The sequence below is a fragment of the Ornithodoros turicata genome, chromosome 2, assembly GCF_037126465.1.
Source record: "Ornithodoros turicata isolate Travis chromosome 2, ASM3712646v1, whole genome shotgun sequence".
Taxonomy (NCBI): Eukaryota; Metazoa; Arthropoda; class Arachnida; order Ixodida; family Argasidae; genus Ornithodoros; species Ornithodoros turicata.
The window spans coordinates 23,988,612-24,003,110 of record NC_088202.1 but is presented as its reverse complement, the minus strand read 5'-3'; the positions used below and the strand labels follow the sequence as shown (position 1 = coordinate 24,003,110).

At 44.2% G+C, this 14,499-nt stretch overlaps 1 protein-coding gene across 1 annotated transcript in view; it reads left to right on the top strand.

Annotated features, from left to right (window-relative positions):
- The window catches only part of LOC135384413 (uncharacterized), a 74,729-nt gene extending 66,057 nt beyond the window's left edge, over positions 1 to 8,672 (top strand). Inside the window, exons 25-29 of the mRNA XM_064613615.1 lie at positions 155 to 227; positions 843 to 898; positions 3,335 to 3,422; positions 5,063 to 5,105; positions 7,975 to 8,672. Of these exons, the coding sequence (XP_064469685.1) occupies positions 155 to 227; positions 843 to 898; positions 3,335 to 3,422; positions 5,063 to 5,105; positions 7,975 to 8,058 (344 nt within the window). The 3' untranslated portion in view covers positions 8,059 to 8,672. The remainder of the gene's footprint in view (positions 1 to 154; positions 228 to 842; positions 899 to 3,334; positions 3,423 to 5,062; positions 5,106 to 7,974) is intronic.
- Positions 8,673 to 14,499: the final 5,827 nt, after the last annotated feature.

Below are 14,499 nucleotides of genomic sequence, written 5' to 3'. Positions count from 1 at the left end.
CGTAATTAGTCATCTAGTTGTTGCATACTCCCTCCGACTGAATGTCCGCCTGACCGACCTGCAAAACCGGCACTTATTCTGCTCTCATATATTTTTATTAAAATATGCAACGAATGACAAATGACACCCTCTATATAATGCTTTCTCATTTCAGATCCATGTTCGAACAATCCATGCAAAAATGGCGGCACCTGCAAGCCACACCCAGATGTCAACTTCCTCTGCTTGTGAGTAATTTTCGTTAGTTCTGTCTTGATAACACTTGACAAAACACTCTACTGCTAGTAACTACTACAGTGTTGACACATAGAACGAATGACACGAGGCAGTGATTTCTTAAACCTCATTTTCTGAATAAGAAAAGTGAAATGCTGTAGCTGTACAGTTTGTTGTAATGTTTGCGCAATTCACAACGACAACATTGATGAAGTGTGTCCCACATGTGTCCCGTTTATGCTCCTTTCCCCCTTCCTTCCCCCTTCCTACCATTGGTTATAAATGTGCTTGTGCTGTACAGTAAAAAGTTGTTGATGTGGAGCCTCTGTTTGTGTGTCTTCTTGTGTTTTAGTCCCTGTTTTGAATGCTCCTTGTTCTCCAAGTCTACCAGACGAACTTCCTATTCAATCAAACATACGTGCGTTTCGCATGCGTATTTCTGAATACGTTTTCTTGCAATTATTTTTGAAACTTATCGCTCGTTGCTTGCCCTACCAACTTTGTTTGAATGCCGTGGTCTACAGAATTTCACGGCGTTCCGTAAACCAGGAAGGAGATACTTCACCAACCAAAAAGGGTGTACGGATATGTGACATATTAATAACGTCCGATATTCTCTTTCGCAGGTGTCCCGCAAAATTCAAAGGACTTAAATGCGAGGAAGACAACCTGGAACTGAGAGGTAATGCGCGCCGCTTGTACGCCGTCCATATTCGTGCTGCATGTGATCCAGCAGCATGCGCTGAGTAACTTCTTTGGGGAACATCACTGTATCAACACAACATATGTGACACATAAATTGAACATTTCAGTACATGCGCCAAATGAATCAAACGTTGAAAAAATTACAGTACACATTACGCTTTAAAAACAGAGAAAGGCAGGTCCATAGCTCCATGCCGGAACCGACTGCTCCTCTAGAGAAACACACGAAGACAAGTTTATTAGATTGCTCTTTTCTTTTTGATCCCATGTTAGCGCCGCGCAGCAACCGTGGCTATGAGCGGTGCACAGATGTGGAAAGAGGGGGATAGGAGACCAAGGAGGGACTAAGTATTTCGCGTCCTTGTCAAGCTGCGGAGGGAACTGTACCGACATCTATCATCGATTACAATGGTTTATCCAGAACCCCCAACATCACCCAAATGTTGCAACAACCCCAAACTTTTTCCTATGTACTGCTGCTACAATATAACCGCACAACCAATTGTTTTTCAACCCCCCCCCCCCCTACGAGCTTGCAGTGCTGGATAAACTACTGATCAATTGACAAGATATCGGCATATACAATCATGTTTCATTTACCTGAACCCCTCCGATCCGCAGTCCAACCGTCGGGATACTGTATTACATGAACAGTACATCTGTAGGAGCGATGAAAGTAAATGAGTTGCTTTCCTTGACAAGAATATGTGTTTGACTCATTATATCCAGTCAGCCACGTGCAACCTCAGGATGTTCCATGGAGTAACGACCTCAGATAACGAGACGTCCGCAGGACGTCGAGAAACCTACCACGGGTGCAAATCGTACAAACATAGTTTGTTTCACGTTACCGCCCGAACCGGCAACAGGACATCCTAGCCGACGAACACAGGACACATTTAGGATAATTTGAGGGGTGTAGGTGGCTGTCCTGTGGGCACTCGTAGGTTTTTATTGGGTTCTACAGGTAGAATATGATTTCATTTGATTTGATTTACTTATGATAATTCTACTCTAAACACAGCACATACAGAACAAGGGACGTTTATTACACAATAAGAAACCTTAAAGCGGCACATCTGCGAGTGCTACACTCCCAGTCTTGTGGAATGTAGTTGGCATGTAAGTCAGCTTCCCCTGCCTCACTGCAGAAGAACAGGTTTACGTTTTTTCTAGAGCCCCCCCCCCCCCCCCCCCACACCCCTCGAGCAACATGCCGCCGGCATGCAGTCCACTCGGAAATCGCACCACAGATTAGGGTGCTGCGAAAATTAGGGCACAGATATTCGAATGCCGTGGTATTCCAAGTTAAGCTGCAGTAGTACATGATTTGACAATCGGTTCAATATGTTCGATATTTTAAGCCCCCCCACCAAACATGGCTTCGCCGCAGCACTTTCAGTAGTTCAGTAAACATATCATTATAGGTCATCACTTTTTATTTTATTTGGCAAAATGGAAACGATTTCAGCTGATGATGCCTACAGTGCTAGCTGCTTCTTAAGTATACATACTATCATCCCTGGTCATGGCCTTCATAAAGTGAAGTCTCAGTAGCCATAAACCGTTAACAGGTTTAATTGCCTTCATGCATGAATTTGATTTTTCGTTTTGCTTAAGCTAAGCGCGTTTATTTACTTCAAGTCAGGATATGTGGTTTGCATGACCAAGGCGCTCAGTATTTGAAACTGTAGCAGAGCAGTGCGACCAGCACGTATAATCAGCCTCGCATAATTCCACGCCAGGATAAGCTATTTAAGTATACACCATAACTAGCAATTTGCCTAAAAGTCCACGAGTGAAACACCTGACATAATTCTGGTTAGTCACGCTGTAAAGGAAGCGTACTGCCATATTTCAAGTTGATTGGTGGCATTCCAGAGCACTAAACGTTACGTAATGTTACCCAAACCTTGAACACTCATGCTTGACTCAGTTGACTCAAACTTTGAATATTGCTCTCAGGCCTATAGCAACTGTAATAAGAAGCCGCGCGTAAGGCACAACAGTGCCTGCAAGCGTTTGCTATGAACCAGCAAAGATAGCACTATCATTGTGGAAAATTAAAGATTTTTGTCTAGTACGAATATTTATTCATAAGCGAATAGCCCAGCAAACGAGGCATAGACACACCCTTTGGCTGAACTTTTCTTTGGTCTTCTAACCAATATATCCACCCCCGCATACGGACGAAAGCTACCGAAGCACAACGACACAAGCTACACTTTTGCGTATTGTCTCCTTTGGGCCTATATTTCAATGTTTCATTCTTACACTTCCGTACCGTCACTTCCGTACACTTACACTACCGTCCAATAGACACGTAGACGCCTTAGGATGTTTTATATACAGTGTCATAGCCGCGATTCCTCTGATTCCAACACAATGTAAAATTAATTTTGATCTGTTTCAGGTGCAAAACTTAACGTTGTTATCGTGGGCGTCGTAATGGCCGTTCTTCTGCTCCTGGCCCTCATCGTGTCTGCTAGCGTTATATCCAGGTAATCCACCATGTTAATCACAAGTGTCGTTAACAATGTGCTTTAGAGCAGCGTTTCCCAAACTTTTGGCGGTGATGGATGCCCGAAAGCGATGAGAACCAATTCACGCCCCCCCCCCCCCACACACACAAACACACACAAATATACCGGGATACGCGCTGTGTACACTGCTTTGCAGACTGCGTTTAATATGCGCGACAGGGTATAACAAGGAACGAAATTACATTTGTGTGTAGTTCGTGCCTGGTGGCGCAGAAGACACCGATTAACCGCTTGCAACGCAATGGCATGTTTGTCTGGTCCGATTCGAGCCAAGATAACTCACTGCTACGCCAGTCCGTACTTTTTCTTCGATGGTGCACTGCTTGTCAACTCTCAAGACTGATAATGCCAAACAGAGGTATCATCTGTAGTGCCACCATCGCTGCAAGAGGTCCGCAGGCTGCTAAATATAAAATGCGCTAAACACAGGAACGCTCTCAGTCAGTTCGAACTCGAAGCAAAACGATATGACGCACTGTACTTCCCATGCTAGCCAGTGCATAACCAGCAACCTCGTCAGCTGCTGCGTGCTTTCGATACAGCTTCAGAAACGATTCCGGACTGGTTTCTTCTTTGTATGTGTATGACGCGGACAAACGTGCATTGCAGGACTTTTCTATCAGAGATTAGAAGCTAGCCGTTGAAGCATGCTTTTTTGGAAGTTCTGGGTGTTTAGAAATCGGGCAGCATGTACGAGCGCGTGTTTGTGGGGACGAAAATCCTCACTGAAATGTGAGAGACGGTCGCGGACCCCTACAGACACTCTCGCGGACCCCTAGAGGTCCGCGGACCACACTTTGGGAACACTGCTATAGAGTACTGGTTGCAAACAAATAGAAGCGACTAGACTGGGAACGTAATGCACGTGCAGCTGTGTCACATCCCCATCGCTGACTCCCAGTCAGCGGACATCCTTACACTATCGTCGATTGCGCCAAAGCTGCAGGGACCAAATGCGACTTTGATTTTAACCAGTTGAGAAAGAGGCACACCAAAGGGTGGGAAGTGGAGTAACGCAGGTAACGCGCGCATGTCTCATGCGGTTCTGTGATGCTGTTGGATTGACACACTACAGGAAACTTTAGCTGGATGTGATTTTTTTTTTTTTTTTGCCGCAGTTACTCTCCTTATTCGTATCATCAGTCTGGGCTCCCGGTAAAATGCACTAGCTCTACTGGGTCATTGTTGATGGCAAAGTATTCGGCTCTTTCTTCATGAGAACTCTTTCAGAAATCCGATTACCTTAATGTGTTGAGAAATCGTTTGCTTTTTGCATTGTTACTGTGCACGTTAGATAACCTCACCGTAAAAAAAAAGTACAGTCTGGTGATCATGTTGTGATGGCAGTGTCGCGTGCTGTCACATGGCCCTATACAGCAGGAGACGGAGCTACACGATGATCGGCCCCGTTAGGCTATCTCATTAGTTTGCATGTGAACTGCTGAGAGTTAATGTTGTGTCATGTGTTTGCGGATTCGTACGATCGTATATCGTGGCATGTCTACCGTGGGCATAGCTAAATTTACTGAAAATGCAGTCATCGATCGAAATCAGCAACATAACCCCAGTGCTGATTGTTGCTTGCATTTTATGTGCAGGATGAAAAAGAAGCAAGGCCTACTCGATGACACAAGCAAAGAGGTAGGTGCTGAAAGTTTTAGTTATCGGGTGGCCCTCTAGATTTAATGGAGAGAAGGCATGTGCCTGAGCAGCTATTTGAGGAATTAAATAACCAAAATGGAAATATACCAAATAAATAAATAATGAATACCCGACACATTACATATCGTTTTCCAGCAAGCCTCTCCACCCAGCGCTTTTCCAGCCAGCACAATCTAGAGAGGAGGAAAGTGCACAAGGGGGGAAGCACACGGCCCATGTGCATTCCTTCTCTCTGGCTAGTGCGTCTGGCTAAACTGTTTCCAACGTGTTCCGCAGGCGGGACGCCGCCGCGCTTTCAATAATGCGGCGTCCACAACAAAACGGTGTATAGCAAACACACTTATATTTTACCATATTTGTAAAAAAGAAACAAAATATGAAATCAAATTTTAGTGTTCCAACGCCTTCCAACCATGACCATATTTCATTTTCAGGAAATATGGTCATGGTTGGAAGGCGTTGGAACACTAAAATTTGATTTCATATTTTGTTTCTTTTTTACAAATATGGTAAAATATAAGTGTGTTTGCTATACACCGTTTTGTTGTGGACGCCGCATTATTGAAAGCGCGGCGGCGTCCCGCCTGCGGAACACGTTGGAAACAGTTTAACCAGACGCACTAGCCAGAGAGAAGGAATGCACATGGGCCGTGTCTCGCCGTGGGAAAGACTAGCGTGTTACTTTGACAAGTGGAAGATCCAGCAATCTGGTGAATCTAGACAAAAGCAAAACTCCCTGATCAGGACCTACCAATACCTCAAGCAGATACTGTTCTTCTTCTTCTGGACACACTAGAAGTACATTATATACATTATACAGGGTAGTCCACCAACCATGATAGAACTTCATAGTAGAAAGCGTAGGCCCCGGAGAGACATGCGGTCAAAGGATTTTTTTCTGCCAATAACTTTTGCCACATATTGGTAACATTTTTATTTCATGTCAATTGACAGAAAAATAAGTTTTCTTTTTCTAACCCTTTCCCCCCTCGACTGGCGTGTCACTGCAACCTCCTTTCTTCGTAGCTTTGCGCTCAAACTACGAGCCGTCAAAAAAGAGGCGGAGCCAAGGGCTCATTTTGGCGAATTTATTTCGGCAATTGCCATTGCATTAAGAGTTGGATTATGTGCTATACTGAGTGAAATGACCACGGGGAACCCATTTCCGCAAAGAAAACGTTAGGTTGCCTTGACAAATTTCAGACTTCAATTCAAGAAATTAACTTTCCGTCAATTGAAATGAAATAAAAATGTTTCCAGTATGTGGCGAATGTTATTGGCAGAAAAAAATCCCATGACTGCATGTCTCTCCAGGTCCTCTGTTTTTTACTATGAATTTTTGTCATGGTTGGTGGACCACCCTGTATATACAAGGTATCGGTGACTCCTGACATTAGGCTATTGCTTCAGTGCAGTTGTTCTCAATTTATGTTATTCGAGGGAATTCCTGATTGTGCCAGCACGACCTGAAGGCACCTACTACATTGTGGCAACTGTGTCGGAGTTGGTGAGGCGAACCACATACCAGCGGTGCGCACATGTAGCAAATTTTTACTATTTCTACATGATTATTTAATTGCTTCCGTATAATTTATTTATTGTCGCGTCACAAGATGTCGCTTCTGATTTGCCAGGTTCATTCAATTGTCTCACAATACTTCCCGCAGAAAACACATTCTGGGTTACCACTGAAGCGTGTAAATCACAAGTTCATGTCGGCAGGGGCGTAGTAGCTCGTACTTTCCGAGTGCTCGCAATGCTTTCGAAACACAAATTAGCAAAGGCATGGTGCGGAGAATCTGTTGAGTTGATTGCATGTTGTGTCAACCGATGAAGACGACAGCTGCTGGTTCTGCTCTTTGCAGTGCTGCGGCAACCTGGTTCTACTATTTCGATGTTAGTTCGAATGCCACCTATCAAATGTAGAGCACTGTCCGCTAAGATGGCTTTCCGAGAGCAAACCTTGGTAGGCGGTCAATTTAATGGTGCAGTTCCGAGAAAAAAAAATCATCTTCCCAGAGCTGTTTAAACGTACTACGTTGGTGCGTTACGTGGACTCCATTAAGCTTTTTCGGTGGCGTTACATTTCATTCGCAATTTTGCCTTGTTAGCTGATAAATCCGGATCCTCCTCGTCGCCGAAGGACGTTAAATACATCGCTTTGGTCATAGAATTTTAACGGACGTTAACGATTCCTCACATAGGCAAAATAGAATAATAGCCCTCAATCAGACAATAATGACCATGGTTTATCAGAGACGTAGAACCCCAATTATTACATCGAATCTAGCCGACAAGACAACGCGCATCAAAAGTTGCGGAGTTTCCATTACGACTAAAGTTACTATACGGCACTAAACTAATTATTAATAACATGAGGATGATATGTCGCATGCGACGTGTGTTCCCAATACAGCTCACTACTACTCGGAATGGCAGTAAAAAACAAAAAAAAACACAAAAAACGTGTAAGCGTTGGAGTATGGCATACGCATGTTCTATGAAAGACGCACGCCAATAAGGAAGACGAACAAACGCTAACAAGGTAATGATGGCCGTAGTGACGGCTCCAGATGCGTTTTACCCCACGTTACACTTCTATACTCTACAGCTTAAACAGCCGCACCACTTGCTTAGCTAGCTAGGAGTAACATATCATGAGCCTATCTAGCGACAAAAGAACGCAGTTCTAAATAAAATGCGGTATGCGGCGCGGAACATGGAAGAAGTCTTGCCAGAAATATGCCGGTCAGTTTATTAAAGTGTTTTGAGGAGCTATAGAGAAAGCGTCATTCGGTGATTGCCTCCTGCGAAGGACCATACTGACTCTACTCTATTTGTTTTACAGTTGGGCGTCCAATCACGGCACGCGTACGAGGGACCTTACAACGCATCGGCGCCCGTTTACAACCATGACAACACAACGTTATGATCAACGTGGGTGCCGTTGGAAGCTAGCGACGCCTACCATTACCACACACGTTCTTGTCTGTAGACACCCTCATGTTACAATGATAGTATTTCATGTTTGTCGAGTCATTTAGCCGCTGATCTTGGCCTGTGGTGCAATAAAGCAGAAGAGTGAAAGGAAGCCCAATCCTCATATTTGAATGCAGTAAACCTGATGGAAATCAGCCGGAAAGTGGACCAATTCTTTACCCCTTTATTTTTTTATTTTTATTCTCACTCTAGATATAGAGTCAACTATATAGTATAAATATATAATAGTTCATACCTCTGCCCGAAGTTGGTGGGATCCCCTTTTCCGATGGCACCTTGAATAAATAAATAGATATAATCAAAAAGGCATTGTGGAATTCTCCATAGGTCAGTCACTGTTGAAAGGTGTAGTGTCATGTAGGACCATGATCAAGAACGGTATTAATTTAGCGAGGTAGCGTGAGCTTTTCCTGCCACTTTGCTCTACCTACCTCGCTCGGGTGTAAATAAGATAAATCATGAAATGGTCGTGAAATTTCTTACACAGCCTGAATGCGTATTCTTTGCATTTATTGGAAAATAAAGAGTGAACATAGCGCCAATGAACCAACTGTCTGTTGCCACTAGTACACAAGCACCAACTATGGAACCGTCGCCTAAGATTATAGCAATCGAGAACAATAACAATTACCGAGAACAACAACTACATATTTATACATACTCTTATTGCACTCTTAAAGAAAGGGTGTACTTTAACTTCTTTTTCTTGCCACAAATATGACTCCCTTTTGGAGAGCGCAATTACTCTCAAAAAGGAGTCTCCTCACTCCCTTTAGGGAGTGGGGCTACGCTCTAAATCCTACTGTAGAGTAATATTACTCTGCGGTAGGGAGCAAGGGAGTAATGTTACTCCCTTGTGGGAGTGAGGAGACTCCTTTTTGATAGTAATTGTACTCTCCAGAAGGGAGTCATATATGTGGCAAGAAAAAGGAGTTAAAGTGCACCTTTTTTTAAGAGTGTGGTGCATGTGGCTGAGTACTCTATTTCAACTATTTGAATAGGATCGTCCCACCCACTCTCAAAACAGGAGAAATATATTTGCTCTTTTGTGGTTGTAGTTTCTGCGCCTTTCTCACCGAGAAACGAGAACAGCGAAAGCTGAGTTTTGCGCACTGATGCGCAATGCATGACCTGAATTTGCTTTCCTAATTGGTACGACACTTTCATTATTCGCATGAGAACAGGCAGTATCGAGCTGCTATCGCTTGTGATATCGATTACTAATCATCGTACCGTATCAATCGTAGCTCTGTCTGGCAGTATACCAATCTCCGTACATTTGGTTACCCTTGCCGCCCATGAGTATTGCCTCTGGCGCGCAGACGCACTATTTTTCCTGCGTTTCTGCATTAGATGGTACTAAAAACAGAAATATTTGGTCCTCCCTTGTAGAGATCCCCATCAGCCTTCTCTAGAACTGCAACTGTACCGTACAGTCAGGGTTGGAGATGATTGCGAAAAAGGCTACGCCGAGATGCTGGCCGCAAAATGTAGGACCTGCAACTCCCCATTCATGTGTTCTTAGCTGTTAAGTAAAGGAAGCAAACCGGTGCAAAGACGACATGGTAGTCCTGTGACTGTAAGGAAGTGGCCAAAGGGCGTCGATGGTCAGACGCTATACAACGGTGAGTTGACCCAAGGACCAAGTACATGGCATCTCGAGCTGACAAGGCTTGTCTATTGATAAATGCGAACAGGACCGTTGTCGATCCAGGGCAGCATGATAGAGGAGGATATACTCCGTTCCTGCAAGCGTACCACAGGGTGAACAATTCGGGGTGTGATTTTATCTACTCTTGTACATCTTAACCGGAATATTGACCACGTTTGCGCAAAGCCGGTGCAGTAATTATGCTCGTGACCTACTCAGTCAACCGGGGGTGGAAACATGCACAGCGGTGTTTAAGGTAGTCCCAGCTACCACAGATCGACGATACCAATGTAATCGATATCTGTTGTCAACCGCAGTAGGAATAACTTGGCGTTAGTGTGAGTGCAAGCATAGAGATGTCCGTCACAGCACATTCAAATTGGAATCCAGCGGTTCACTGCTGTCTCTAGTTTGGCAACAGATATTGACTGTGCTACTAATGTAATGGTTGCACTTTAGCAGGCAGACACTGTGGAAATCGTTCCGATTCCACGCTCTACAGGATCCCTACCTGCCCGAAAAAAAAAAACATGAGCAAGGGAATGCACATCTTGCTCCAGTGGCAATGAGGACCCGTTATCACGACAACACTCATGTCCGTTCGGTATAGTGTCAGACATAGGTACTTTCTTGATCGCAAACAAACATGGCCGCATCTTTGGACATCCTGCTAAACGCGTTTAACGATAGTAGCTTTTTGGGCAGTTGTTGGTGATATTTTTTTATTCAACTACTTCTAATGTTTCACAAAGAGCGCTTGCCATGTGCTCACTTCTGAAGCTCGACGCACTTCTTGATGCTGCCGAAGCTTCACTTCTGTACAGTTCTATGTACTGACACGCTTGCTTTTTCATACAAACATCGCTGCTGGAAATAGTAGGCATGATCTCATTCATTTCTTCCCGGAATTTTAATGAGATTCAATGATAAATCAGACTGCCAATTCATTCACCGTGTGAGAGCCGATTCTTTCTCATTGACTGAATTGGAAGTTAAGTGGGGAAGCTGCCTTCGTGAAACCGGGCTCCGCCGTGCCGTGTGGCGAAGACCACATCAACGAAGTAAGGAACCAATTCAACGAATTGGTTTAGTGCGCGTCAATGAGAAATGTTTATTTCCAATTGATTTAATGAGATCCGACATGTTAGGTATTACAGACTGCGCCAATAGAAGGAATGAGGAATTGGCCTAATGTGTATCAATGAGAAACTGCTTTCCAATTGATTTAATGGGATCCAACATGTTGCATTGCCGCCACTACAATAATTGAGAAGTCAGGAGGAGGAGGAGGAGTGTCGTTGGGAGGAACCCGAGAGGGTTGCCTGCCTGATTAGGCGGCATGTTTCTCGGGAAGGGAAAGGTGGTGGAGAGGAGGAGAGGAAAGGGTGAAGTGGAAGACCGAGCGGAATCCGCTCGGGGGGAGGATAGCTGCGTCCATGGGCCGACTTCAGGGGAACTGTGCCGGCATACGCCTATTACACATCTGAGGGAAACCCAGGAAAAACCCCAGACGGCACAGCCGGCCCGCGGATTCGAACCACGGACCTCCCAGTCTCCAAGCGCACGCGTTACCGCTGCGCCACCGGAGCTGGTATTGAGAAGTCAGGGGCTGAAGGAACGAGCGTATTGGTGACCAACGGTACATCATCACTCTCAAATTAAGTAATAATATATGATTAGGAAGAATGCTGTACGTTCGTATTGAGGATGAACTAAGTCGAACCAATTCAAACGAATGAAATTCCAGAACACGAATCGTATCGAAAATATTGCAAATGAAATTTGAATGAAAATTTGAAAATAAAATTTATGCCGAACAAATCAACTTAGGAGGCGAGCATACCGTCGCCCGCGATATCGCCAGGAGGGCGCGTTGTAATACATTTCCGTGCCGCACCACGTAGTGCCTCGTGCGAGTTGAAAATAGTTCGCGCTGTTTCAAATGTCTGTGAACATATTATCCTCAAAAGTACATGTGCCGTGGTACCTTGGTGTTACACCTCTTACTGTAAGCTATTGTTAATGCATTCCGTACAAGATTCAGTGGATGTATGTGGACGGGTTCTCCGGAACCGTCGGGACGTAGGGACCACCACCAACGGATTAATGAGTCTTTCACGAAATGTTGGAGGGTTAGGATGTGCGCGGTCGCTCACAAGCAGTTGGCCTCATTCGTGCTTAGTTTCGAGGATTTTATCCGTGTCTAAGGTAAGTACTCGATTTGTCAAGCAGTCCCGCTTTTTCAACGCCGCTTTACATGTTTTTACCTCTGCTGGCAGGCACTACCGCCGTTGATGGGAGGATCGTGCAGTCAGTGTGTTGCCACCCGCGCTGTGTGCAACGGTATATGTAATATATTTTGACGCTCACTTACGTTGACATGCTGCTGTTCCAGCACCTTTTGCATTATCTTTCGAAATTGTATTACTTGAAGGTTATCCTCGTACAACGCGGCTGGTATATAGGGGCGTCGGCATTTGTCAGCAGGTGGGCAAAACGGAATATTAACGAAGCTGGATGGCCTTAATTTTAATGCAAGAAAGGCAAGCTGGGCAGGGCATTAGAAATCTCCTACGAAACACAGAAGAACATTATCCCATCGAGCTTTTTTTTCGTCGGCACTGTTCGGACATCGGGATACATCTCTATGAACTTACTCATTGTGGATTTATGTTGAGTGTGTTGATGACGGACAGAATGCTTTCACAACATGTAAGTGCCCATTTAGGTTTCTATTCTTGGTGTTTACTATCGCAGGGAGCACATGGTGGGCTAGTAGACGTCTAAATGACGTCTAAAGAAAGAGATAAGGAATGTCTATAGAATGTCTAGGCACTAGACCAAATGTCAAGTATTCGTCCACTAGACGTCAAATAACACGTCTAACATTACGCTACCTAGACATCTAGCCCTAGACATCCGATGTCTATGTACCTAGCCAAGATTTAGACATTTTTTTGACCTGATGTCTGGAACAGGGTGAGGCACTTAACCATGTATTATACATGAAGTCTACAGCTAGACCAATGTTATCCCTCCATTCAGGCGACAGGTCTAGGGAGTAGTGGTATATATTAGATCTTATAACAATGGACCGCTCAGGTTACATGCGACACGCACACGCACGATAAGATATATCAGAAAACAATGGAAATCATGTATCGATAGTGTGAACAATGGGTTCCCAGGTTTCAATAACATGCGCCGCCAGGATAAGGTAACGGTTAACTCAGGTAAACAATGGGAACTCACGTGTCGATAGTGTTTGATGGGCACCTGGATGCACGTTTAATGACATTTAATAACACGCAATGACATGTAATAACGCACAATGACATGTAATAACACGCAAATGACATGTAATAACACGCAAATGACATGTAATAACACACAAATGACATTTAATAACAGGCAATAACATCTGATGACATTTAATAGTATTTTTCCGATCGGGTTGACGTCAGTCCGTCACCTAGTTTGGTTGCCGCGTCAGAGCGCCAGGTAGTTTCGGTTCCCACCAAGCGCCCTCTAGTTTTCAAGCTTTGGCCGTCTGTAGTTTCGGTTTCGGTTTTAAATGAATGGACGCCAAGCTTGGTTGCTCCACGTGTAGTTCTGGTTTCAGTTTCGAATTCCTAGGTGTTGCCAGATGCCCTCTGGTTTCAAGCTATTGACCGACTGTAATTTCGGTTTCAAACCACAGCACGCTAGTTTCGCTGTGACAACGTCAACGCAGGTTTTTGAATGGTTACCAGATGTCCCTCTAGTTTCAAGCTTTTGACCGTCTGTACTTACGGTTTCATTTGACAAAAAAAATAAATGCCGCGTCACAGCATGATTTTTTCCCCCCATTTGATAAGTACACTCAAATAATGATGTATATCAGAGACCAGACAACACTGTATATATTCCTTTTTTATTTCAGCACATTATTTTACTACTCTTTTATTCAACTAACGAAAGATATGTTACAAATTACCAGAGTCTTGCTTGACTTCATCCTTGTACAGAAGCAATCTGCAAAAACAAAGGGAAAACGAAACATCCTGTGAATGCTCTTCTCAATCAGGACAAAGTCTAGGATGACTCAAATCTCGATCAGGTGTCACGCAACAACAACAAGCAGCATTATCAAAGAATCGGTTAACGTTTTCCACTTTCCGATATGTCTCTGTTACTGTGTCATGCATTTGCATAGGAGTACGACGTTTGGAAGTAAATAACCCAGTGACAACAATCACAATAAAATAGAGGTGTTCTATACACACACATTTCCAAACTTGTGTTGCGCATTGCGACAACAGCATACAACGAATCGAGAAGCATTGCATGACTACGTATTGCGGTTACCAGCTGTGATGGTTTCGAAATAAAAATAACAAAAAAAAAGGCATAAAGACAAGAGGTATACTCACATCCTTTCAAAGTTGCGTCGTCGATGAAGGTCTGATCGGTCTCAGTCGTCGACAGCTAGCTTATAAGACCCTTCATTTTTGTTTTATTTCAAGGGAAGGAAGGATCACGTGAATGCATCGTGGACAGCTTCTCCTTTCGCAGGAGCAGCATGTGAAATGCGATACCTCTTGCCGACGCGCTCTTTTTTCTTCTTCTTTTGGTATGATAACACAACCGCGAAACACCCGTCTGGCTTTTTCCAAACGCTCTTTGGGAACACCAACCACACACACAAAAAAAAGAAACCGTTATCGCCCTCGCAAGATGAAT